At 37.0% G+C, this 27,007-nt stretch overlaps 1 protein-coding gene across 1 annotated transcript in view; it reads left to right on the top strand.

Annotated features, from left to right (window-relative positions):
* The window catches only part of GTF2E1 (general transcription factor IIE subunit 1), a 29,113-nt gene extending 2,389 nt beyond the window's left edge, over positions 1-26,724 (top strand). The window contains exons 2-4 of the mRNA XM_079704419.1: positions 17,954-18,155; positions 21,193-21,434; positions 25,688-26,724. Of these exons, the coding sequence (XP_079560545.1) occupies positions 17,954-18,155; positions 21,193-21,434; positions 25,688-26,112 (869 nt within the window). The 3' untranslated portion in view covers positions 26,113-26,724. The remainder of the gene's footprint in view (positions 1-17,953; positions 18,156-21,192; positions 21,435-25,687) is intronic.
* The last annotated feature ends 283 nt before the right edge of the window (positions 26,725-27,007 follow it).

The following is a 27,007-nucleotide window of genomic DNA, read 5'->3' as shown; positions in this document are numbered from 1 at the left end:
GTGTGAGGGAATTGAGGTAGGGTAGGGAGCATGAAAACATATTATGAAAGAGAGCTAAAACTGAAACAGTTGTTTTGTGGCCAGTCTGAACAGAGACTGTATTCTTAATGTGAGGGTTACAGTCAACATGATGGTGGAAAGAAGGGGTTCAGGAGAGCAAGAATAAGTCACTTTACATTGGTATCTCTCATGGGAGGATGCCCTGATCAGCCAGCACTAATAGTCAACTTAATTGGCAGTTATGTCTCAGTGAAGCCTGAGGTACCATGATTGAAAATTCTTAATTATTGGGAACCCTCTTTATGAGAATATACTTGCCTTTTGATTATAATTTGGTTTTTCATTTGGACTTTCCTTTACAGAGAGAATATGATAATTGGGTGATATTAGACCCCCCAACCTCCTTGTCAGTCTGGTTTTGTTTTGTTTTTCCACTATTAGTAGCTTGACAACCCTCCCTTGTTCTTCTATACATTGCCTTTAGAAATCTTGGTCTTTTGCCCTCTGTTCCCTTCCTGTTTTGCTCAGTATTCATTTCTCTCCCCGTCATTTTGAAGAAGACGAGAAATAAACATTTGGTATGTGTATCAGAGGAGGAGGAGGGAAGTTTTTCTGCTGTAATATTTATTCTCTGTTTAAATTAATAGTTACAGTTTTCATTTGAAGCCAGTGCTGTACAAAGCTGTTCTATTTCTTGGTTGCTATTGGAGATTGATGGTGTTTCTGACCAGTGATGGAGGTATCTAATGGGCTTCTATCTCCATTCCAATGTCAACAGTTCTTAGGTTTATAAACTATGGTTTATATTAGCAATTGAGGGTATTCAGGAATTAGATTTGAAGCCTTCTAGGCTTTACTTCTTCCCTGATAAAAAGTTCTTAACTCAAGTATATGGGCAACTCTGCCACTGGACAGAGAGTAGTGACTCCTAGATGAGTATCCAGGAATTCTGGGCTCAGGAAATTGGGTCCAGCAAGAATTGTTTTACTGGCATTAATTCACACAACACATAAGCCAGCAATTTTCTTACTTCAGTTTATAGCTTTTCCCTCCCCCGCCTCTCTTTTTCCTGAAAATTGTAGATTTTTTCCATACTTTCCATTTAGATTTTGCTTTTGGTGTTCTGGGGTTGAACTCTCCCATCTGGGGTTGAACTCTCCCAATGTTTGATGCTTGATATGTATAGCTAATTTTATTTTATTTTATTTTTAACATCTTTATTGGAGTATAATTGCTTTACAATGGTGTGTTAGTTTCTGCTTTATAACAAAGTGAATCAGCTATACATATACATATATCCCCAAATCTCCTCCCTCTTGCGTCTCCCTCCCACCCTCCCTATCCCACCCCTCTAGGTGGTCACAAAGCTCCAAGCTGATCCCCTGTGCTATGCGGCTGCTTCCCACTAGCTGTTTTACATTTGGTAGTGTATATATGTACATGCCACTCTCTCACTTCGACACAGCTTACCCTTCCTCCTCCCCGTGTCCTCAAGTCCATTCTCTACGTCTGTGTCTTTATTCCTGTCCTGCCCCTAGGTTCTTCAGAACCTTTTTTTTTTTTTTTTTTAGATTCCATATATATGTGTTAGCATACGGTATTTATTTTTCTTTCTAACTTACTTCACTCTTTATGACAGTCTTTAGGTCCATCCACCTGCTAATTTTATTAAAATGGAATAGCCTAGCTTTTGCCCACTAGTCCCTGGTTTCAGAAACTTAATCAGGCAAAATCAGCTGTTTTATTTTCTGAAATATGGGGGCCTTATGTAATCAGAACAAAGGTAGCATGGCATGAAATCCATCAGTCAGCAAAATAGCATCTTGTGATTCATAAATGCATGTTTTAGATTTAGCAAGGCTCTGACCGTGTGGAGAGACTTAGCATTTCTACTTTAGCAATCTCAACCACAGTGATTTCATTAATGACACTTCTGAGTTAAATTCAGCAACATGCTTCCCCAAAAGGGAGGGGGAGATTGTATTTTCTTTTTAGGTGTTAAAGTTAGATGATATGGAAATAGCTTTATATTTTCCATTTTTAGTTTAAAAATTATGCAGCCATGGTGCCAGAAAAAATTTTGAGGAGAAAAAATTACGACAAAACCACTACCCTTTTACGTGTTATTTATAATTACAGTCATAGTCAAGAATAGTTTGTGATCTCTTGGTCCCTTAATGTACCAATTCTCCTGTTTCTATCTAGTGTTCTAAATATGTTTTTAGGTGTAATTTTCTCCCCTGTTTTCCTTTCCACCCCTTTGGGGCACTTTGATTGTATTTTTTTTTTTTTTTTTTGCTGGTATATATATGACACTTTGAATATTTTTGTATATATAGCATTTTATTCTTGTTTTTAAAGGTTTTCCTTAAGGATTTTCAGCAGTGGGAATATTAGGTGAAAAAATACAGTTTTATAGCTTCTGTAAAGGCACATAAGGCAATGTAGTTTTATTGTGGGTTGGGTAAAATTGTTACATGTTTGAATTAGAAATAGTTTGGGAGCCCCTATTACTGAATTCACCTAGAGACCAGGGGATCCCATTTTAAATAAACTTTGAAGTAAGTTAATTTTAAAAAAAGGAATCTTATAAATGTTTGTTTAATACAATCTTATAAATAGGAGCTAAGAGATTATCTAGTTCAACTCATCAAATGTGTTTGGGTACACACACACATGTCTGTTATACTCTAGGTTTTGGAGGATCTTACAAAGTGATAAATAAATGTAGGGCCATATAGATTTCCAGAATGTTTTAAATGAGTACTGGGGAAGATACGATAGCTTTCATGGAGATTCAGCTTTTGTGTGGCTCCATGGAAAAGACTTAGAGTCAGGTAGATTTTAGGATTAGTGTAAAAGAAGTCTTTAAAAACTGACTCTAAAATATGCCCAATAAATAACTCTTAAAAATAGCCAACAGGGCTTCCCTGGTGGTGCAGTGGTTGAGAGTCTACCTGCTGATGCAGGGGACATGGGTTCGTGCCCCGGTCCGGGAAGATCCCACATGCGGAGCAGCTGGGCCCGTGAGCCATGGCCGCTGAGCCTGCGCGTCCGGAGCCTGTGCTCCGCAACGGGAGAGGTCACAACAGTGAGAGGCCTGCGTACCGCAAAAAAAAAAAAAAAAAAAAAAAAAGGAAACAGACCTCTTTCAGTGGTTAGTTCTGAGTCACTCAATATTCAAGTAAAGTCCTTATCTACTTGGGTTATTCATTTCTAAGTTTGGTGTTAAATCACGAGTCCCTCTTTTCCTTGTGACTGCAGGAATGCTTTTTGATTTAGACAGATCAGTTTTGTGATCCCCACATCACTGAAATTCCTCTTCAGTTCCTTTAACCTAACATTTAAAAACTGTCAGGGTCCTGTATTCATGAGCCTCTTAAAGACTTGTTTCCTTCATGCTCACCTTCATAGAGCAGGCTTTTTCCTGTTTTCATCTTTCTACTTAAGGCAAGAAGATGTCTTAAAAGCAGTGTTTCCAATTCCTGAAATGCTAAAAACACAGACAAACAAACATTAAAAGAAATCTTTCTAGGAGTACTTTGCTCAGTTGCTGGTTTGGAATCTTTGCCCAGGATGGGTTCATTAGAAACTTATACTGGAAAGCTCAGAGGTGTGGATTTTGAGGAGGCTGATGATGGGACAGAAGAAAGGTGATTACTAGAATGAGTTAAAAAAAAAAAAAACTAGTTATGGAAAAATAGTAAGGAGCAGCTGTCTTCTCTCTGCTACCCTTCACTTTCCACCAAAAGCTTTAGGGCTGATTTTTTTAAAACTTTTGCTCCTCTTGATTTTAAGGGTTTGAAAACTTAAAAAAAAAATCATCTGTGTTTTATATTTTGTATTTTGAAGCTGATTACATAGGAACAAACTTATTTGTGAAAAGTTGCTTTTTAGTTTTGATGCTGGCATATAACATTCTGTTGATTATTGTCTTTCAAATAGTCATATCAAAACCACATACTTTTTGCTTGCTCTCTGCATGTTGAGATGAATTTGATTTGGGCCTAATTCAGAGAATTTATTATTGATATAAGCTTCAGTATTCACCCAAGTACCACACTTCAGTTTATTGTTTTCCCTCCCAGGCATAATACATTTTGTTCCCCTTTATAATGAGTTCCAGAATCTAGGAATAATGCATGATTAGACCAAACCTAGATGTGTTCAGTTAAGGAAGGACAGAAGCCAGTTTCATTGATGAAATTGAGTTTTGGGGGTAGAGTTGTATTGGGTACATTATGAATACATTTGAGATCTTCTGAAATTAAAAGTACATTAAACGTACTTCTATTTTTTTTTCCTTTTGCATGCAAATGAGTATTTTACAGTGTTATATGTTCTGCAGTGAATCGCTAAAGGATGATTTTTCAAATTCCATTTTATTATAGGTAAAATAATTATATAAAATATATAACTATGCTCCTCTCATGTCTGTTATTATTTTATAATAGCAATTCCTTTTTTCATACACTTCCCCTTTCTCAATTAAACTGAAGAAATTTGGTTTATAAAATAAGTTTGAAAATTAGAATAAAGGGTGACTTTTTGAGACTTTAGTATTTGGCTTAACATTTTAATATATATACCCCTGAACATTTTGAGTTATAAAAGGTTTAACAGAGGACTTGATAGTGCTTTAAAAGAATATCCCAAGAATGACTGTGTAACTTTTGTGTATTAAAGGGAGTTGAGTGCTTTTGGAGAATTCAAAATAACATTCGTTTTCTTTCTTCTAAAAATACGTAAGTAATATATGAATGTAAACTTGTTGAAGACTCAAATAACAGAAAAATAGATAGACTAAAATGGCAAACCTAGTTTTTCTTCTCCATGGTCTCCCATGCAGCCCAGTCCCTACTCTCTCCACCTTTCTCTGTGTTGACAACTGGTAAGTTTTATGATTATATAACGTTTCACTTTATGTCTCCAACCCCACCTCACCCTCCCTCCTCCATAAACCTTTTTGAAATCTGAGAAAGCAAGGTGATTTTTTTTTTTAGACAGGAAAGTAGGATTTATTGGTGGGCATGAGTCAGGAGGGGACAGTGCCAAAGCTCTCATGAGTGAGAGCCGTTTGTCCAGGAGACACAACTAGGGATGTATTTGACCCCACAGCCATCTGGGATGAGCTGCTTTTCTGCCGCCACGTTTTCATATTCATCTGCATTAAACTTAGTAAATCCCCAGTTCTTGGAGATGTGGATCTCCTGGTGGCCAGGGAACATGAACTTGGCCCTGAGTTGGGCCTCAGTCACGTGCTCCTTGTTCAGCTTGGTGTGGATGGATTTATGACTTGGCCAATGTAGACCCTAGCCACTGTGCCCTGGGGCTTTCCAAAGGCACTGTACATACTTGTCTGGAGTCCAGATTGGGGACAGCATCCAGACATGAATGTCCACCGGAAAGGGCTGTCTCCAAGGTCCCTTAGGGCAACCTGTATAAGCAACAGGCTGTACACTGCCCAGGAGGCTGCTATTTGTAGCCATTGCACACCAGGCCTCCACAGGGAAGGTGATTCTTAATTAAATATTTTGTTGTTATAACAGCTCTGGTTATTAATGCTTGACCAACTTATGTTAGTATCGTAAGGGTTTTTCAGAGCACTTATTACATTGGGTCTTTTTGTGTAATCAGTGTTTTCAGTGGGTATGTCATTTTCAGAGGGTTTTTTTGTCTTGTTTTTTTTTCTTGTTTTGTTTTTTAAGCAGTGGCTATAAGACAGCAAAGTGACAGTGTATTAGGATTCCAGAGCCATGGCTGGCCTCCAGTCTTGGGCTATGTTAGTAACTATTCCCTGGGGAAATCCTATAATCATTGTAGGCCTTTTTTCAGGATATGTAAAATGATAAGTTCAGTCTATTCTATACCATATATGGTTTCTTTCAACTCTAATTTCAAAGCACCCTTTGATTTGGAGAATAGTTGACATTTTAAAAGTATAGAGGAGCTTGGGGATGTTTTATCACTGCTTTTAGAAGATAATGTTAGTCACTTTGGTTAATTTGAAATCCTAGGTTAGGAACTGAAACACCTTGTTATAGTGGTGTTCGTATAGAAAATATGCTATGTTGAATTAGGCCGTATTCAGAAACACACTGTGGCATAATGGGGAATAATATTTAGGATTTTTGGCAGTTTTATTTTCCCAAGCTCTCCACTTTACTCCCTTTCCTCATATATACATAATCTATGAAATATTCAGTGGGAGGGGAACCAATGTCCAAATTTGATTCCTAAGATATATACAGTGGTTGGATTTTTACAGAGTGGTAAAATTAATACCATATGTTAGTGATGTGTCTTGAAGTTTGTTTCCTCTTTATTTCACTAAAATCCTAGCAATTCTAGTCCCAGTAACTTGGTTTTAACATGGAACTGTGAATTGTCTTCTGTTTTGTTTTGTTTTTCCTGGAAGCTTCTTGAGTGAGGGGAAGTAAAAAAACTTTTACTCAAATTTTTTTCATAGAATTGTCTAGAAACATTAAGCCATTATCTCTCTCTTTTTTTAAAACATCTTTATTGGAGTATAATTGCTTTACAATGGTGTGTTCGTTTCTGCTTTATAACAAAGTGAGTCAGCTATACATATACATATATCCCTATATCTCCTCCCTCTTGTGTCTCCCTCCCACCCTCCCTACCCCAACCCCCCAGGTGGTCACAAAGCACTGAGCTGATCTCCCTGTGCTATGCGGCTGCTTCCCACTAGCTATCTATTTTACATTTGGTATTATATATAAGTCCATGCCACTCTCTCACTTCATACCAGCTTACCCTTCCCCTTCCCGTGTCCTCAAATCCATTCTCTACGTCTGCGTCTTTATTCCTGTCCTGCCCTAGGTTCTTCATAACCGTTTTTTTTAAAGATTCCATATATATGTGTTAGCATATGGTATTTATTTTTCTCTTTATGACTTAACTTCACTCTGTATGACAGACTCTGGGTCCATCCACCTCACTACAAATAACTCAATTTCGTTTCTTTTTATGGCTGAGTAATATTCCATTGTATATATGTGCCACATCTTCTTTATCCATTCATCTGTCGATGGACAGTTAGGTTGCTTCCATGTCCTGGCTATTGTAAATACAGCTGCAGTGAACGTTGTGGTACATAACTCTTTTTGAATTATGGTTTTCTCAGGGTATATTTCAAGTAGTGGGATTGCTGGGTCGTATGGTAGTTGTATTTTTAGTTTTTTAAGGAACCTCAATACTGTTCTCCATAGTGGCTGTATCAATTTACATTGCCACCAATGTAATGTGTATGAGGGTTCGCTTTTCTCCACACCCTCTCCAGCATTTATTGTTTGTAGATTTTTAATGATGGCCATTCTGACCAGTGTGAGGTGATATCACATTGTAGTTTTGCTTTGCATTTCTCTAATGATTAATGATGTGGAGCATTCTTTCATGCATTTGTTGGCAATCTGTATATCTTCCTTGGAGAAATGTTTATTTAGGTCTTCTGCCCATTTTTGGATTGGGTTGTTTATTTTTTTGCTATTGAGCTGCATGAGCTGCTTCTAAATTTTGGAGGTTAATCCTTTGTCAGTTGCTTCATTTGCAAATATATTCTCCCATTCTGAGGGTTGTCCTTTTGTCTTGTTTATGGTTTCCTTTGCTGTGCAAAAGCTTTTAAGTTTCATTAGGTCCCATTTGTTTATTTTTGTTCTTATTTCCATTTCTCTAGGAGGTGGATCAGAAAGGATCTTGCTGTGATTTATGTCATAGAGTGTTCTGCCTATGTTTTCCTCTAAGAGTTTGATAGTGTCTGGCCTTACATTTAGATCTTTAACCCATTTTGAGTTTATTTTTGTGTATGGTGTTAGGGAGTGTTCTAATTTCATTCTTTTACACGTAGCTGTCCAGTTTTCCCAACACAACTTATTGAAGAGGCTGTCTTTTCTCCATTGTATATTCTTGCCTCCTTTATCAAAGATAAGGTGACCATAGGTGCATGAGTTTATCTCAGGGCTTTCTATCCTGTTCCATTGATCTATATTTCTGATTTTGTGCCAGTACCATACTGTCTTGATCACTGTAGCTTTGTATTATAGTCTGAAGTCTGGGAGCCTGATTCTTCCAGCTCTGATTTTCTTTCTCAGATTGCCTTGGTTATTTTGGGTCTTTTGTGTTTCCACACAAATTGTGAATTTTTTTGTTCTAGTTCTGTGAAAAATACCAGTGGTAGTTTGATAGGGATTGCATTGAATCTGTAGATTGCTTTGGGTAGTATAGTCACTTTCACAATGTTGATTCTTCCAATCCAAGAACATGGTATATCTCTCCATCTGTTTGTATCATCTTTAATTTCTTTCATCAATGTCTTATAATTTTCTGCATACAGGTCTTTTGTCTCCTTAGGTAGGTTTATTCCTAGGTATTTTATTCTTTTTGTTGCAATGGTAAATGGGAGTGTTTCCTTAATTTCTCTTTCAGATTTTTCATCATTAATGTATAGGAATGCAAGAGATTTCTGTGCTTTTGTCTCCTGCTACTTTACCAAATTCATTGGTTAGCTCTAGTAGTTTTCTGGTAGCATCTTTAGGATTCTCTATGTATAGTATCATGTCATCTGCAAACAGTGACAGCTTTACTTCTTCTTTTCTGACTTGGATTCCTTTTATTTCTTTTTCTTCTCTGATTGCTGTGGCTAAAACTTCCCAAACTATATTGAATAATAGTGGTAAGAGTGGGCAACCTTGTCTTGTTCCTGATCTTAGTGGAAATGGCTTCAGTTTTTCACCATTGAGGACAATGTTGGCTGTGGGTTTGTCATATATGGCCTTTATTATGTTGAGGAAAGTTCCCTCTATGCCTACTTTCTGGAGGGTTTTTATCATAAATGGGTGTTGAATTTTGTCATGAGCTTTTTCTGCATCTATTGAGATGATCGTATGGTTTTTATCCTTCAATTTGTTAACATGGTGTATCACATTGATTGATTTGTGTATATTGAAGAATCCTTGCATTCCTGGAATAAACCCCACTTGATCATGGTGTATGATCCTTTTAATGTGCTGTTGGATTCTGTTTGCTAGTATTTTGTTGAGGATTTTTGCATCCGTGTTCATCAGTGATATTAATCTGTAGTTTTCTTTTTTTTGTGACATCTTTGTCTGGTTTTGGTATCAGGGTGATGGTGGCCTTGATAATTACCATAAATGTAAATGGATTAAATGCTCCAACCAAAAGACATAGACTGGCTGAATGGATACAAAAACAAGCCCATATATACGTTGTCTACAAGAAACCCACTTCAGACCTAAGGACACATGCAGACTGAAAGTGAGGCAATGGAAAAAGATATTCTATGCAAATGGAAATCAAAAGAAAGCTGGAGTAGCAATTCTCATATCAGACAAAATAGACTTTAAAACAAAGAGTATTACAAGAGACAAAGAAGGACACTACATAATGATCAAGGGATCAATCCAAGAAGAAAATATAACAATTGTAAATATTTATGCACCCAACATAGGAGCACCTCAATACATAAGGCAAATGCTAACAGCCATAAAAGGGGAAATTGACAGTAATACAATCATAGTAGGGGAATTTAACACCCCACTTTTACCAATGGACAGATCATCCAAAATGAAAATAAATAAGGAAGTACAAGCTTTAAATGATACATTAAACAAGATGGACTTAATTGATATTTATAGGACATTCCATCCAAAAACAACAGAATACACATTCTTCTCAAGTGCTCATGGAACATTCTCCAGGATAGATCACATCTTGGGTCACAAGTCAAGCCTTGGTAAATTTAAGAAAATTGAAATCGTAGCAAGTATCTTTTCTGACCACAACACTATAAGACTAGATATCAATTACAGGAAAAAATCTGTAAAATATACAAACACATGGAGGCTAAACAATACACTACTTAATAACGAAGTGATCACTGAAGAAATCAAAGAGGAAATCAAAAGATACCTAGAAACTAATGATAATGAAAACACAACAACCGAAAACCTATGGGATGCAGCAAACACAGTTCTAATAGGGAAGTTTATAGCAATACAATCCTACCTTAAGAAACAAGAAGCATCTCAAATAAACAACCTAACCTTACACCTAAAGCAATTAGAGAAAGAAGAACAAAACCCCAAAGTTATCAGAAGGAAAGAAATCATAAAGATCAGATCAGAAATAAATGAAAAAAAATGAAGGCAACGATAGCAAAGATCAATAAAACTAAAAGCTGGTTCTTTGAGAAGATAAACAAAATTGATAAACCATTAGCCAGACTCATCAAGAAGAAAAGGGAGAAGACAAATCAATCGAATTAGAAATGAAAAAGGGGAAGTAACAACTGACACTGCAGAAATACAAAGGATCATGAGAGATTACTACAAGCAACTCTATGCCAATAAAATGGACAACCTGGAATAAATGGACAAATTCTTAGTAATGCACAACCTTCTGAGACTGAACCAGGAAGAAATAGAAAATATGAACAGACCAATCACAAGCACTGAAATTGAAACTGTGATTACAAATCTTGCAACAAACAAAAGCCCAGGACCAGATGGCTTCACAGGTGAATTCTATCAAACATTTAGAGAAAAGCTAACAGCTCTCCTTCTCAAACTCTTCCAAAATAGAGCAGAGGGAGGAACACTCCCAAACTCATTCTAGGAGGCCACCTGCTTTGTTTTTCTGTGTTATACTTATCAACCCCTGACGTTATTTTTTGTCTTGACTACTCGCTAGTAGAATGTGAGCTCCAAAAAAGGCAGCTCAGAAGATGATTAGCAAGATTTAGGGAGGCAGAATGTGGGAAATCCTTGGGACGTTAGTTGTGCCATGTTGGAATGAGAACTCTGCAGCAGGGAAGGTTTGATCCTGCCTGTTTCTTTGGCCAGCCTTGAGGACTTGGGCTGCAGCATGACCCCTGCTTAAGCACTGCAGCACCTGTAGCATATCAAAACAGTTGGGCTTCTTTTATTTTGATTGATTGATTGATTTTTTTTTGGTAGGAAAATGGCTGAGTAGTATTCCAGTTGCAATTAATATGTTTGACAAATCTTTGACAGTGAACTCTAGGCATTAGCTGATGACCTATTCATTGTGTATTTTGAAGCGAAGAAGGAAGAATCACAATGCAAGTAATATCTAATTATTTGGGGATTTGACCCATAATGTCCTCTTTCCTTTTCCTCAGTTATGATAAATTTCCAAAGCATTTTCTTCTTGTTAAACTAAGGAGGATAAACATTTTTTTCCAGTTTGGTTTTACCTGTATTTATTCATTGTTCCCTTGATTGAATACTCACATAATTAAAATGATGAGTAAACAGTTAAGTAGAAGACCTTGGCCAGCATAATAGACACCACCTGAATGTTCTTTTTCTGTGTTTAGCAAAGGAAAGTGTTAAGTTTGAATTTTGTTGAACATTACTTTTTTTTTCCTTTTGTTCCCAGCCCCTTCTCTCCCCTCCCCCATGTCTCTGATTCCTTTTTATGTTTACATTTATTTTTATTTTTACATTTCTTATTTTGGGAGAAAGTTAAAATTGTATGGCCCTCTTTCCCCTAACTCTCCCTCTTCTTTCCCTCTCATCCCAACAAGTAGGTCTCTATTTCTTCTCTCATTTTGGAGTAATAACTTACCTTCACTAGAAGAGTCCTGAGTCATAGAATTGGGACATTCATATACTAATGCGTGGACAACCCTAAAATATAATTTTGAAATATCTATTTTTAAAAGATCATTTTTCTCCCTGTTTTCAATGCCTGGTAATTATCTACATCTGGATATATTTTAATCCTTCTTGCAAACCTGATACATTAAGACTCAGCTGAGTCAATGCCAGGCATGTGATGCACATTTAATGTTAAATAAATTTTTTGTTACAAATCCTCTCCTGTTCCATATTTTAAAAAATTAGAACCTATGTATATACGTGGCAAATGTTTGCTAAATTGTAGCTGGAAGGGATGATAGGAGGTCAGGAAAGGGATGTGTAATTCAGGATGGTACTGTGAATTTACTCTTTTAAATCAGAAAGATTTGTATTTGAATCCAGGCTTAATGATTTTTGCTTTTAAGCTATGACCTGGTGAACTTAACTTCTCTGAGTCTTTATTCCCTCATATGTTAGATTTGAATAATACTGTTGCACAGACTTGGCTATGATGAATACATGGGAATATTTGTAAAGTAGCTTTTTTAGGTTTTTTTCTGTGTGTGTGGTTTATGGGTGTATATGATCAGACATACATATTATCATTGAACTCTTCTTTTTCTCTTTATCTCATCATCTGTCAAGCTTTGCCTGAAGAATCCTTGTAGCCTTCATTTTCTCTCTGCTGCCATATTCTTTTATCTAGCTTGCATGTTCTCCCTTATGTGGCTTCTTGGTCTTATGTGTGGCAAGAGAAAAATGGTAAAGAGCTCTAAGTTTCAATTCCAGTTTCTTCTCTTATTGAATAGTATATTCTATGCAGTATAGTATAGTCCAGTTTCAAGAAGAGTTGGTATATTTATGATATTGATTACTTAACAGCAGCTCTCCACCAGGGGTAGGCATTAGATTCCTTGTCTCCAGCTACCTTTCATCTCTATTAAACTTTAAGCGTCTGGATGACAGATTCTGTGTCTATATGTGTTACACTACTGCCCCCTCAGTAGAATGGTACGTCGTACAGTGTGTGCTGAGCCCCATCTCCCTTTCAGATTTTGGGGAAATTGACTTGCATTTTTATAACGTTTAGTAAAATTTATTAAAAATGCTCCTGGTATGTTAAGCTAGTCTTAAGTCATTTTCCATAAAATGTAGACTTTCTTATTTTTCTCGGACTCCAGGCCTGGCTTTTGACAGGCTGCTTTCTTGTCTACAACTTGTGTTTTTGTGATAAACATAAGACTCAGATGTCAGGCTAGCTTTTCTTCTTGTAATGTTTGCCAGACATGGTTGTTGTTGGAAGACAGTTCTCCATGGGTCTCTCACATATTTTGTACGTTTTACAAGCAGAGATGCTACTGACTGCCTTTTTTCTAGACTGTATTTTTCAAGGAGATTTATATAGTGAGCAGCCTTGGAAGATAGAGTTATTGTTTCTCTCCAGAGCAAAAGGCAGGTTTGCTTACTATTCAGTATAATAAAAAAGTCTCCCTCCTGAGTGTGTTTACTTAGTGTCCAGCATGGTAAAGGTAGTATCACCCTACAGAGCAAAAGATAAGCATGTTTATGCCCATTATAAAAGGTTTGGGTTCCTAAGCTCAGGGTTTCTTTCCTGGAACATGATCCACTGCATGTATAGTTGTCACCTGGCCATCTTTGTGTTACCCTATGGGAAATGGGACTCAGGGAACTGGCACAAAACCTGATACTGGTACTGCTATTGCCATGAGTAATAAAGTGCTTTTCTCTAACCTGTAAGTCTTGTGTCTGTCTTCAGCATCTATAAAACCGTGGTAGGATAATTTGTTAGTTTACGAGTAGGGTAAAATTTCAGACCCGTCACAGTTTTTGACAGTAATATGAAAGCCAATCTTTTCAGAACTGCAAAATGGGCCCTCTACAAGTAATTCTTGTTAAGCCTTAATCTACATTAAGCCTGGGTCTCTGGAAAGTTACCTAGATGAGGCTAGAACCCAGGTTCCTTATGACTATACTGTGTTTTCTCTTTTCTCCCTATTTTTTTTAATGAAACTAAATTTATTCAAGTTCAAGGACTATCATTCTGAAATCAACTTTCTATGAAATGATGTTAAGAGTGATCTCTTTTTCTCTCTCTTTTCCCAAAATAAAAGCATTGCTATTTTATACAGTTGAGCTACACTGGCAAATGTGTTGATTTGTTTACTTAACACTGAAGTTTGGAATGTATGTTATCTTCAAGAGAAAAATGGGGTAGTTGGGAGAACATTTCTTTTTAATTGGGTAACATGACAATCTCAATGATAAATAACCTAATAAACTAGGTAATAAAACATAGTATGTTGATGGTGACAAATGTTAAGGAGAAGGAAAGGGAGGACAGGACAGTGTTGAAATTTTAGGTAGTGTTGGCTACGGAAGCTCTGACGGAGGTGACTTGAGTAAAGGTCTGAAGTTAGGAGACTAGCCATTTAACTCTCTGGAGGAAAAGCATTCTGGGCAGAGGGAACAGCAAGTACAAAGGCTCTGCAGTAAAGTGTTCCTGGTGCAAGACATTGAGGAGGCTGATTTGTAATGCTTTGAAGACATATAATGAGAGGATTATAGCGTTGCCCTTTGCTTAGCTATCTTTTTATTCTTCAACCAGAGCACTTACTTTTATGTTTAGGTACTTTTTCACTTGAGGAATGGGATTTCTTCCTTTAAAAATAATTTGGAAACTACTAAACTAGATAATTTTTCTTCTGCAGTATTCTGTAGTTCTCCTTGATGGTCTCTGTAAGTGCTCATTTTTCAACAGTCAACATAAGTCCCACATCTGTGTTTTTCAATTCAGCAGATATTTGAGAGCTGTGTTAGACCTTACTTTACAGGCATACCTCATTTTATTGTGCTTTGCTTTATTGCATTTCACAGATCATTGCATTTTTTAGAAATTGAAGTTTGTGGCAACCCTGCATTGAGCAAGTCTTTTGGTGCCATTTTTCCAGTAGCATTTGCTCATTTTATGTTTCTCTGTCACATTTTGGTAATTCTTGCAATCTTTAAAGCTTTTTTGTTATCTTTGTTATGGTGATCTGTGGTTAGTGGTCAGTAACATCTCTGACGTTACTACTACAACTTGCTGAAGGCTCAGATGATGGTTAGCATTTTTTAGCAATAAAGTATTTTCTAATTAAGGTATGTACGTTGTTTTCTTAGACCTAATACTATGACACACTTAATAGACCACAGTATAGTGTAAACATAACTTTTTCATGTACTGAAAAGCAAAAAATTTTTGACTCGCTCTCACTTTATTGCGTTATTTGCTTTATTGTTGTGATCTGGATCTGGACCTGCAATATATTTGAGGTATGCCTCTGTATGACTTATGTTTTAACTCCCACATGGATTATTTTCTTTATATTTCTGTTGAAGAGAAGAGACTGAGGCAGGCTGGAATAGTTAGAGAATACCCTAAGATAGCATACAAACTAAAACCTCTCTAGCCAAGGTCTCTATTTACCCTTTGTTACTAAATATAAAGGCTGGCTTTCAATTCTTGTTGACCTTGAAAATTAGCACCATACCAACTCCTCCTTGAAACACCATCCTATCCCTCTGGCTGTACCATTTCTATCTCTCAAGGATTCTTCTTTCCTTGGGTTTATACCTTGACTGTCCATGCTTCTTACTCCTTAATCTCTGGATACTCTGATCTACTTTATGGCTTCAGTTACCATCTATATGTTGTTGATTCTCATATCAAAATTTCTAGTCTTAAATTCCACTCTTGAGCTCTAAGCAGTTGTAATAAGTTGGCTTCTGACATATCCATTTTGATGGCCAGTGGGCAACATAGATTCAGATATCTAAAGCAAGTCATCTTTATTTATCTTTCTTCAAGAAAGGTATCTTTCTCCCACAAAGAAAAACAAACTTGTTCTTCCTCTTTCTTTATTTTGGTAAATAGTATTCTTGATCAGTTAAGCCAGAATATTTATGTTGATGACCATTAGTCAAAGACCATCATGCCCACAGTGTACAAAATTGGGTTTGTTGATGCTTTCTGCAGCAAGGAAACCACACACCATAAGAAACCATGTGGTATCTCAGCAAGACTATGCTGAACAAACTTAGAGAATATGGGCTTTTGTTAGATAATATTGGGGAAGATTCAGGGAATTGGTGGGGATTTGCTGTGGATTAGGTATTATCAAGAAGTGAGGGTAATTCTATGATTGGATATCTTAATAAATCTTATCCCAGAGGTGAGAAGACCAGGGTGAGGCTAAAACTGTAATTGGTAAAGAAGTAGCAGTCATTCATGTTAGCTGGGTTTGTGTGTGTGTGTGTGTGTGTGTGTGTGTGTGTGTGTGTGTGTGTGTGGTTGTGCAGAGACCTTGCTTTTGTCTATATTCAGACAGATTCAGATTGGCTTGGTTTTGCCTCACTTGCATCATGGTCTCAGAGGACCTTTTTTTTTTTTTCAGAGGACCTTTTATCTGATGTTGGTGATCTGTGAGATTCCGTTTGGCAGAAAAGCATCACAGCCTAGCTATGAGTGCTAGGTTCCTTCTTAGCTATGAGGAGCTGCTTTTCTCTTTCTCACTTATTTGAAATATATGTAAAAGATGAGGTAGTATATGGATAGCAGGAAGATGGATTAAGAGTGTTTAGACAGGGTATATGAACAAAGAATTTACTTGTGATTGGTTGTTTATGTGTGAGAGGCAGTAAAGAAACTTATTCTGTTTGAAATATATCAGTAGAATCTAGTGTTAATGTTGAAGCAGAGATGTCTAGTTTGTTTATTCCTTACTAGGGGAAGAGGGGTTGGGGGTGGGGTTATGTGTCAGTCATATATTGGGCTATTTAAAACTAAATGTTTGCATACTTACTATGTGCCAGACATTAAGTGCTTGTGTGATCTCTTTTAATCTCTTGGGTTAATTGGGTTAGAAAGGAAGGATGCATATCCCTGGCATTGGGAATAAGGACCAAACTGGAGATCCAAGTGGGGCTAGTGGTGTTAAGTAATATTTAAGAGTGTGAGTTTCATCATAATAGATTGGGTTTGAATCCTGCCATCACCTCCCAATTAGTAGTGATAAGATCTTGAGCAAGTTACTCAACCCCTTAGAACCTCTGTATTTTACAGATTTAAATGGGCAATAATAATAATACCATCTTCAGATGACTGGCGATACTTGGTATTTAGTAAGCACCCAGTATACAATAGCTGCTTTTATTACCTTTCTCTTACTGGCTGTGTGCCTTTGGACAAATCACAAAACTCAGATCCTCAGTTCTGACGTCATTTTACAGGATTGGTATAGGGATCAAAAAGTGTAAATTGAAGTGCTTTAGAAAGAAAGCACTTATACAAATAAAATAAATGTTAATGTCTAGTATATTGTCTCTCAAGTGTTTGAATTTATTTGACAAGTAAAGGACTTTGGTAGGGTTATGATGTTTTTGGATCAAGTTATACAGCTTCTTGAATGTTAGGATGAGAAATTTAGATTTGATGCTGTGGACTTTAGAAGTTCAGCCATCAGATAGACTTTAGAGCAGGGGGATGAGATGATTCAAATGGTGGCCTAGGAAACTTGGAATTGGAGAGGGAGAGCCTAAAGGTTCAAAGACCAGATTTAGGAAGCTAAATTTCAGGCTAAGTAATGGTGGCCCAGATTAGTGAAATAATAGTAGAAGTGAAAAATCTGTGATGTTTCTAAGGAATTACTACAATTTAATTATAAGTTGAATGTGAAGGCTGTAGAAATAACAATAAAGGCTTCTTGAACTTTAATTTTGGAAATGGATTGGTTAAAGTTATTTAGATGTAAATAGTTAATAAATTTGAAGAAATAACCTTGTTACAATGTACAGAATGACCAGAGACTTTCGGTTTTAGGTATTTATTTGGCTTTCCGCGTGACATAGACTCAAATGTGTACTGTGCAAAAAGAAAACTGTTGGAAAAGGATACAGGTTTCAGTGGTAAGCTGTAAAGAATTTGATTTTAAGTTAAAGTAAGTATATGTATGTTAGAAATGTTGTGATTAAAATCTGTTTGTTGTGCTGCAGTTAGGGGTGAAATTACTTTGAAATGCTTCAAAAAATGATAGATGGATAGATATGTGATAAATCAAATATAGAAAAATGTTAATTGTAGAATCTCAGTGGTGGACACATGGATGTTCACTGTAAACTTCTTTACTCTTTTCCATGTTTTTGAAAGTTTTAATAATAAAATGTTGGAGGAAGAGCGGAGATATAAACTGTTTGCTAAAGGCTAGTCTTGAGAATTTCTCTTCCCTGACCTGAGACTTTTGTTTTCTCTATAGGAACTTTCCGCTGTACTTTTTGCCATACAGAGGTAGAAGAAGATGAATCAGCAATGCCCAAAAAAGATGCACGCACACTTTTGGCAAGGTTTAATGAACAAATTGAGCCCATTTATGCTTTGCTTCGAGAGACAGAGGATGTGAACTTGGCCTATGAAATACTTGAGCCAGAACCCACAGAAATACCAGCCCTGAAACAGAGGTGAGTGTAGGCCCTGTGCTCTTACCAAGAACACTTTTAAGCTTGCCCTTGTTTTAACTACCTGTACTTTGGAGAGCAGAATTGGATAAGTAATTTACCAGAAGACTAAAAACTCTAAGATTATGTGGATTCTAAGCTCTGCCACACATGTTGTATTAACTTGTGCCTGTGATGAAATTTGTTTGTACTGAATGCAGAACAGTATGGGCCCTGGGCAAAAATCTTTAAATAGTCAGGTTTGACTTTTAAGTACTCAAGCTGCTTGGGCCTACTGCAACTCAGCCAATTGTTAGTTAGTCCTAAATTGGTTGTGCCTTTTGGGGATATCTGAATTTTCCTAGTCAAGTTCTGAAGCCTGAAGTTCTTTAAGGAATACAGCTTTCACTTTTTTTGTATGTTTGTTTTTGAAGTTTTTAACCACACATTTCTTGCCTTCCTTAGTTTTCAATGCAACTTTCTTGAAAGTGAAGTATAGTGGGTGTTACCTATGGGTTAATACTTCTTACTGTGGCTCCCTATTTTTGTCAGTGTACCCTAATTTTTGAATTGCAGAGGCAGCCTTAATTTTGCCATGCCATAAAAAGTGGTTTTTCTTTTTTGAAAAGTATAAATGAGAATTGAGGTCAGGGAGTACTCTCCTATTCTTCCCTTTTTCTTTCTTCTTCCCAGTTTCAAGCTGAGGGCTTTTAGAGTTTATACCCGTCTACTCCCTTCCATAGAACACAATAGTCCAAGTTGTAAGTTGTAACTGTATAGATTTCGGGAGCACTCTTAATATTTTGTGCCCTTTGGTACTGGTGCTGCAGAAAAGCCAGTTCTGGGCAGTCCTGAGCAAATTGAGTTTCTTTTTGGTGGTTAAAAACAATCCAGTTATACAGAAGGTTTTGTATCTGTACAAGTTATTGTGAATTTTCTTTTCTAGCATCTGCGTCAGTTAGGATACCTTTATCTGTGATAACAGAAAACCAACTAGAAGTAGCTTGAACAGTAAGAAAAACTTTCTAGCATGACCAGAAGTCCTTAGGTAGCACAATTCAGAATTAATTCCACAGCTCAGTTACATCTTCAAGGATCTAGATTTGTTCCATACTTACTCTGCCGAACTTGACCTGTTGGTTTTCCTCTTGGCACCACCAGGGGAGCTAGCCTAAGATGGTCATGTCTTTCTAGGTATCACATTTAGATGAAAATGTTCAATCACAGAAAATTGGACCATCCCTTCCTTGTGTCCTATTTGAAGATGGAAAAAAGCTGTAACATAAGACTTTAAAATATAGTAAGACAAATAGATAGATTGGGTACAGAGAGATGGCCTCGTAGGCTTAGACTCAGAGTGGGCCAGCAGATAACTGATGAAAAAGCTATAGGAAAGAGTGATTTACAAAGCAGCCCTGGTACAGCTAAAGGCAGTAGTTACGAGGCATGGATTAAGTGACCAGATCAGCATGGTTTGTACAACTAGAGAGGGTGCATTTTTTTGATAGAAAAAGTGGCAGTGGGTCTGTAGATATCCAGAGGCAGAACAGGAGGGCGGGATGGGATGAACCCACGATTACCTCCAGAGTTTGGTCAGAAACACAGTATTCTCAGGGAGAGATGTAATGGGCCAGTCAGATACATGGATAGTAGTATACATCAGAGAAATCTCAACTAAACATGAGACAAAACTCAAGTAGATGTGAGTGGGCCCAGGAAGAAATGAGGAGCAATGGAGTAAGCAGATATGAAGTAGGACCAAAGAGAAGGAAAAACAGTGAATGGCTTCTGAGAGAGAGAACTGATACAGAACTTAAAGATAAATGAAGAAGTATTGCTTAGGCCCAGAATGAGACAGCGCACTACACAGGAGACAGTCCAGGATTCATGGAAAAGATTTAGGAAAGATGGCAGAGAAGTAAAGGAGAAACATAGGGCCAAGAGAATCAGTCAGCAGACACAGAAAGGAACACAGCAAAAGATATGGAGAAAGATACAGAGCAAGTACTAAGTAAGCAGGTAGTTCATGAAATATGAAGATAGTTTGTGCAATAAAAGAGCTGTCTAAACAGAAAGGGAGGGACAGTCATGCCTAGAACTTGATGCAGAAAAGCATCAGTAGCAGGCAAAGAAAGACAAGGTGTGAGCTTAGACACACAGAAAATCCAGTATATTCAAAAGAATGTAGAGCACATTGAAAGTGAAACAATCAGATAAAACGGGGAGCAGCAAAAGGGCTGAAAACTCATAGAGATGAGGAAACGTTAAGTGACTAGAGAAAGATAAGGAATGACCCAACCTGGAACAGACTAAGAAGATCATGGGTAGCAGAAGTAAGAGGCAAAACAAAATAGACTCAGAAATAGATCATGGTTGCTGTGGAGTAGAAATAATGGTTGGGCCTGGATATGGAGAGTCAGCATAGGTGCAGAGATGGACAGATACAACTTGAAAAGAAGCTGATCTCTGCATAAAGATTTGCCTTATTTGGTGAGTCGCAGAATATTAATTCTGAGTTGAAGTCTGGCTTTGTAGAATACTATTCTAGCTTCTCAGCACACAAAAGAAAGGGAAAAGCCCACAGAACTACTTTGGATTCTTCTGGGTTGAGCTGAGAGCATGCTTTTTAAAATATAACGTGTTTTGTTTTGTTTGGGGTTTTTGTTTTGTTTTTAAACAAAATACTCATCAAAGATGTTACTGGGAGAGATTTTTACCAGACTAGTGTCTTTAAGTGGATTATGTCACTATTTCATTCTCCCCTCTCTCTAAGTAGGCTTATTTAAACATCTTAATCTGTACAACCTCAATCATTTCTATACACCAGAGGATTCAGGGTTTGAGAAACTTAAATATAAATATGATGTGTTGTTCTAACCAATGTAACTTTCACCCTGGGGTATAAGAGCAGATTTTCCAGAATTATGAAAGCATGTGTGCATGATTGCTAGATAGAATTTATATGTAATTCTTCAGTAACTACTTCCCCAGCTGCCCTTCTTTTCTAGCACCAAGACTTCAAGTTTTCTTCTTCCCTTCCTCCTCTAATCTTGTTATATAGCAAGGACCGTGCAGCAACTGCTGCTGCAGCTGCTGGCCTGGCAGCTGGGCACCACCGGGAAGCATGGGCCACCAAGGGTCCCTCTTATGAGGACTTATACACTCAGAATGTTGTCATTAACATGGATGACCAAGAAGATCTTCATCGAGCCTCACTGGAGGGGAAATCTGCCAAAGAGAGACCAATTTGGTTAAGAGAGAGCACTGTCCAAGGAGCATATAGTTCTGAAGAGATGAAGGAAGGTAAGAGTAGAAGAAGTAAGATGAATATGTCTTGGGTATGGTAGAAAATGAACTTGACTTAGGAAATCACCTGGGCAATTATTAGTTTTATTGGAAACCCACTGTGTCTGTTTTATAAAACAATTGCTTTATAGCAGGAAGTAAATTGAGCAATAAGCATTAAAACCAACCAGTATACTTGTATTAAACCTCAACTTAGTTGAAAAAACAGTCAGCTTTTTAAATTTCCATTTTAGATTTGAGAAATTGTCATTGCTTTATGTTAATTTCTTGAAAAAGTACTCTTGTGTTCAAAGTGGCCAAATTAATTTCTTTAATATTCTGTTGCCCTAACTTGCATACATTTTTGTCTCTTTGAATTAGGACCCATAACTATATACTAGTCCAAACTTTTTATGTTGTCTCCTCATAAATACCAAGGAGATGTGCTACTTGAAATATATAAAAAGATACCAAATGAGTAAAGACAAGGATTCTCACCATCCAAGAAGATTGGCAGAACTTTATACTAGAAGATTTTGGAAATCTCTGTGAGCCATGAAGGGTTAAGAATTATATAATAATCAGAAGCTTGAGAACTGCACGATTTTACTTTTTAAATTTTAGTCTCGAATTACTGGATTCAGAGACTTTGGGTGATGATGGTTTAGGACTAGGTAGAAAATGGGAGACTAAAACTGGATAAGTATTTCTCAAAAACTGGGAAATAGAGGTGAAAGAGGGAGTCTGTCCCTCTGGTTAGATTTCATCAGCATTAGAACCTACCCGCCCCTATTCCTAGGTTATGTATCATTACTAACATATACTTGAGTCTGTTTCTTTAATACTAAAGAATCATCAGTAATTAAAAACCACTTGTTTTTTGACTTTTTTTTCTAACCTCTTTTCCCTTCATAATTAGCATTTCTTTACTGTGTATGCTAAGAATTGTAAAAGTAGTGTGGAGTTGGGTAGTCATGGTAAAAGCAGATGTGTGATTCTCTTTGGTGTTTTAATTCCAACCAGAAAAAAGTTTTCCTTGGCAATCATACTTTACTCTCCCTCCTTCCCACTGATTACCTTGGCTATGAGGTTTAGTTATTTTGGTGCATATTGGTTTAGATTACATAGTAGTTAGCCTGTAAACTATTTAGTAGGTTCATTTTCCCCAACTTGGCTTCTTGCCTGTTCTTGAAGCAACCAAGCGTTTTTTTCTGTGAACTTAGGAACAAAATCTAATGAAATAAAACTATTGTTACCAAGTATTGTATACAGTTAGGCTCATATGTTTAACAGTCAATGTTTATAATTCCTAGAATGGTACAACTTGAATCATAAGGGCTTTAAATAAGTCATCTAGTCTACCCTGTTCCCTTTTGTGAATATTTCCTTCTATGTATAAAATAGGATATGCTTTTATGTCTAAATTTGTCTTCATTAGGTTTTATTATAGTTGAATAGGCTCTATCCAGTGAATGTGTGAAGTGAGTCTTATTTGTCCTACACTTAATTTTCCTCAGAGTTCAAGTTATTTTAACATCTTTCAGAATTTTATAGACTTCAATCGTGTCCTTATTGCTCTACTGAAAGTTCTAATTCCTTTTGTTTCTACTTTCCTTACAAAGGGTTCTCTTCCCCCAAGCCATCTCCACCTACAGTTTTTGTCTTATTTTAATTATCTTTTTCTGGACCATCTCCAATTGTAATATACTTTACTTGAGACCTAGTGACCAGAGCAATACATGTTATTTATGCATGAATTTATCATTAATTATTTGAGTTTTATCTCAAATATCCTTCTAGTTTTTACATGACAGTTTATTGCTTTGCTTCTGGAAGCATATTAAGACCAACAACTTTAGAATTATGTGCAGAGATTTTTTTCAGATCCTCTCCTGCCCTTTATCTGATAAGTTGGATAAGGATTTTTAGTATATTTTAGATTATTTTTCTATAGGCAGGTTTTCTTACACTTGCCAATATTGAAATAGATCTGCCACTTTTCTGCCCACTTATACAACCTTCAGCTCTTCTTATATTTTTTTGCTATCAGTTTGGCCTTTAAGAACCCAGAATTGCTTAGCATCATCAGTGAACTTGACAGTTTCCCAGGACACATCTTCTTCGTAATTTATAACTCTATTAAATAAGACTGCTCCTAGAACTAGTGTTTCTACCTTACCATCTAGAGATTTGTTCATTTATCCTTATTTTTTGTTTTCTGTCTTCATCTGTAACAGAATAATTCCTTTTTTGGCTAAATCTCTCAAGAACCTTGTCAGAAATCTTTTAGATATGACTTCATTTAGTTTACAAAACTAAATTGCTTTTCCTCTAATTTTATATTTAAGCATTATTCAAAATACTATGTTGGTAACATTAAGGTATTTGGAAAAAGTCTTTTAGAAGTGTATAAGTCTTAGAGACTTGCCTACATTCCTTGTCTTTTTTTTCCTTTTGAAATACTACATTGGTAATAAGGGCTCTAAGGAGGAGGTTTAGCCTTTGGCACTATTTTTAAATGGTTAAGTTTGATTTTAACCCTCATTAAAAGCCTGTTTTCTCTGATATAAACTTTTAACTTCTCAATTCCTGTTTCCCTTTCTCTCTCTTATGTGCCCAATATCTTATCTCAGGAGTTCTATACTTTCTAAAATGTCCAGGGTTACAACTAATTCATTCTAATATGTTAATGTGAAGATGCTTTCACTTCATCCATGGCCAGAATTGGTCATTTCTGGGTCTTCTCTTGATAATAAGTAACACTAATCTAAGTGCCAGGGCTTCACAAATATTCACTCAATACCCACAATAATCCAGTGAGGTAGATACTGTTTTTCCCCCTTTTTGTACTTGAGAAAATTGAAGCAGAAAAAGATGAAGTAACTTGGCCAAAATCATACAGCTAAAAGTGTTAGGAGTCAGGATTTGAATCAAGGAGTCAGGTTTCAATCAACATTTTAAATTATTTTATGTATTTAAATGGCATTATATTTTGTATTATTTTCAGAATATAAATGTTTTTCTTAAATTCTTCATCTGTAATGTGTACACAAAATGATAGGAGGTGTGTGGTGGGAGAAGTTTCATTTCTGATACTAGATTCCTAGATAAACAGTTCAAAGTACACTTAATTTGCTTCAGGAAAATAAAACTGCCATTTATTTACTAATTCATCAAATATTTATTCAGTGCCTAACAAGCAATAGGCACTATTCTGGGTGCATGGGATATATCACTGAATAAAAAAGGTAAATATCTGTTGTGGAGAACCTACAGCTGTGGAAAGTAGGTGACAAAGACAATAGACATAAATTATTATGTTAGAAAATAAATGCTATGGGGAAGAAAATAGAGCATTGGGAATATAGAGGTAGGGATGAATTGAAAGAAGGCGAAATCTGAGTGAAGACATGAAAGATGCAAGGGGGTATGGATACCTAGAGGAAAAATATCCCAGGCAAAGGAAACTGTCAGTGCAAAGGCCCTGAGGTAGGAGTGTGTGTGTGGTGTGTACAGGGAATACCATGGAGGCCACTGTGACAGGAGCAGAATGATGAAGGGATAAGTAGGTGGGCAGGAGGAGTTCAGATGATGTAGGACTTTATATGCCATTGTAAGGTCTTTGGCTTTTACTCTGAACAAGATGAGGAGCCGTATTTTGATGTCCTATTATGCCAGCTACAAAATTGGTCCTTCATAGACATTATTTCATGTTCTTATCCAGAGCCCTAGAAGACAGATGCTTTTATTATCCCATCTTACAGAAAAAGGTACCAAAGTTTAGAGACTAAATAACTTGCATAAAGTGTTACAGCTTGCATGTGGAAGAGCCAGGATTCAGATCCAAGCCATATATTTCTTAAAACCCATGTACAGTTGACCCTTGAACAGTGCAGGGATTAATCTGAGTGTAACTTAAATTCATGGTTTTTCCACCTCCATGGATTCAACCAACCATGGATCATGTAGTACTGTAGTATTTACTATTGGAAAAAAAAATCCATATATACGTGGACCTGCACAGTTCAAACCCACGTTGTTCAAGGGTCAGCTGTACTTAACCATTATGCTCCTTAAGTTCCAGTTTGTGAGAAACATTTTGAATATCTTATGGACAGTAGCTCAAAAAATGGAACCAGTGAAGTCTGTGTTATTTCATAATATTATCCTATATTTAAATATAATATATTAAAATATTATGTATTTTGTTAGTTATAAAGGAATGCCTTTTATGTTTAAGGGTATTGACTTTCTGGTTTTTTTCCTTCCAGGTGGCTTAGATATAGACTCATTTCAGGAGCGTGAGGAAGGCCGTGCAGGGCCAGATGATAATGAGGAGGTCATGCGAGCACTGCTCATTCATGAGAAGAAGACCCCTTCTGCCACAGCAGGCTCAGTGGGGGCAGCTGCTCCTGTGACCACTGCCAATGGCAGTGACTCTGAGAGTGAGACCAGTGAGTCAGACGATGACTCTCCACCCTGTGCTACAGCTGTGGCTGCACATCATGGGGAAGAGGATGAGGAGGATGATGAATTTGAGGAAATAGCAGATGACCCCATTGTCATGGTGGCTGGCCGTCCGTTCTCCTACAGCGAAGTGAGCCAGAAGCCAGAGCTGGTGGCCCAAATGACACCAGATGAAAAGGAAGCGTACATAGCAATGGGACAACGCATGTTTGAGGACCTCTTTGAGTGAGCTTTCCCTACCTTTTCCTCCTTTCTCTAATGTGCATTTCAAAAAGAAATTCCCGGGCTTCCCTGGTGGCGCAGTGGTTGAGAGTCTGCCTGCCAATGCAGGGGACACGGGTTCGTGCCCTGGTCCGGGAGGATCCCACATGCCGCAGAGCGGCTGGGCCCGTGAGCCATGGCCTCTGAGCCTGTGCCTCCGGAGCCTGTGCTCTGCAATGGGAGGGGCCACAACAGTGAGAGGCCCGTGTACCAAAAAAAAAAAACAAAAACAAAAATCAAAAAGAAATTCCCTACCTTTGAAGAAAAGTGTTCAGTGGCCTTCTACCTCTCTTGATGTAAATCAACTGTTAATCTTGTGCAAAGAGTAATGGGAGAGAGAGAAAGTTTGATTTTTATGCCAGAAACTTCCCCACAAGGTTGGTTGGCTATAAGCATACCCTTTCCTATTACTACAGTATTAATATTTTGCTGTATTTCCTTATCTCATCTTTTTCCTTTCCCTTTTAAGATACATTTTTCTCCCTTCTGAAATGAGTGAGAGAAGTCTAAAGGTAAATTCTTTATGTCTGCCTGTAGAAGCCCACTTTGATAGGTTACAGTAATTCATTGATCACATCCTTTTTATTTATTCTGACCAAGCATTCCAAACAGCTCCTGATATTGCTGCCAACCAAGCAGCTTGGCAACAGGCAAATCATTGATGAAGGAAATAAAAAATCTTAAAGCTTCATATTGCTTCACAGTTTAGTAAGGGGAGGTGGGAGTGTGTGTGGAAGAAGGATGGTTATGCGTAAGTAAATCTCATGATTAATATCTAAACCAAAATTGGTGTCTTTAGAACTGACTTGACTGACAGATATTATTGTCATGCTTAATGCCTTTTGGTTTGTATGTTGGATAAT

The sequence above is a fragment of the Hyperoodon ampullatus genome (genome assembly GCF_949752795.1).
Source record: "Hyperoodon ampullatus genome assembly, chromosome: 5".
NCBI classification, from domain to species: domain Eukaryota; kingdom Metazoa; phylum Chordata; class Mammalia; order Artiodactyla; family Ziphiidae; genus Hyperoodon; species Hyperoodon ampullatus.
This window is presented reverse-complemented; position numbering and strand designations above follow the sequence as displayed.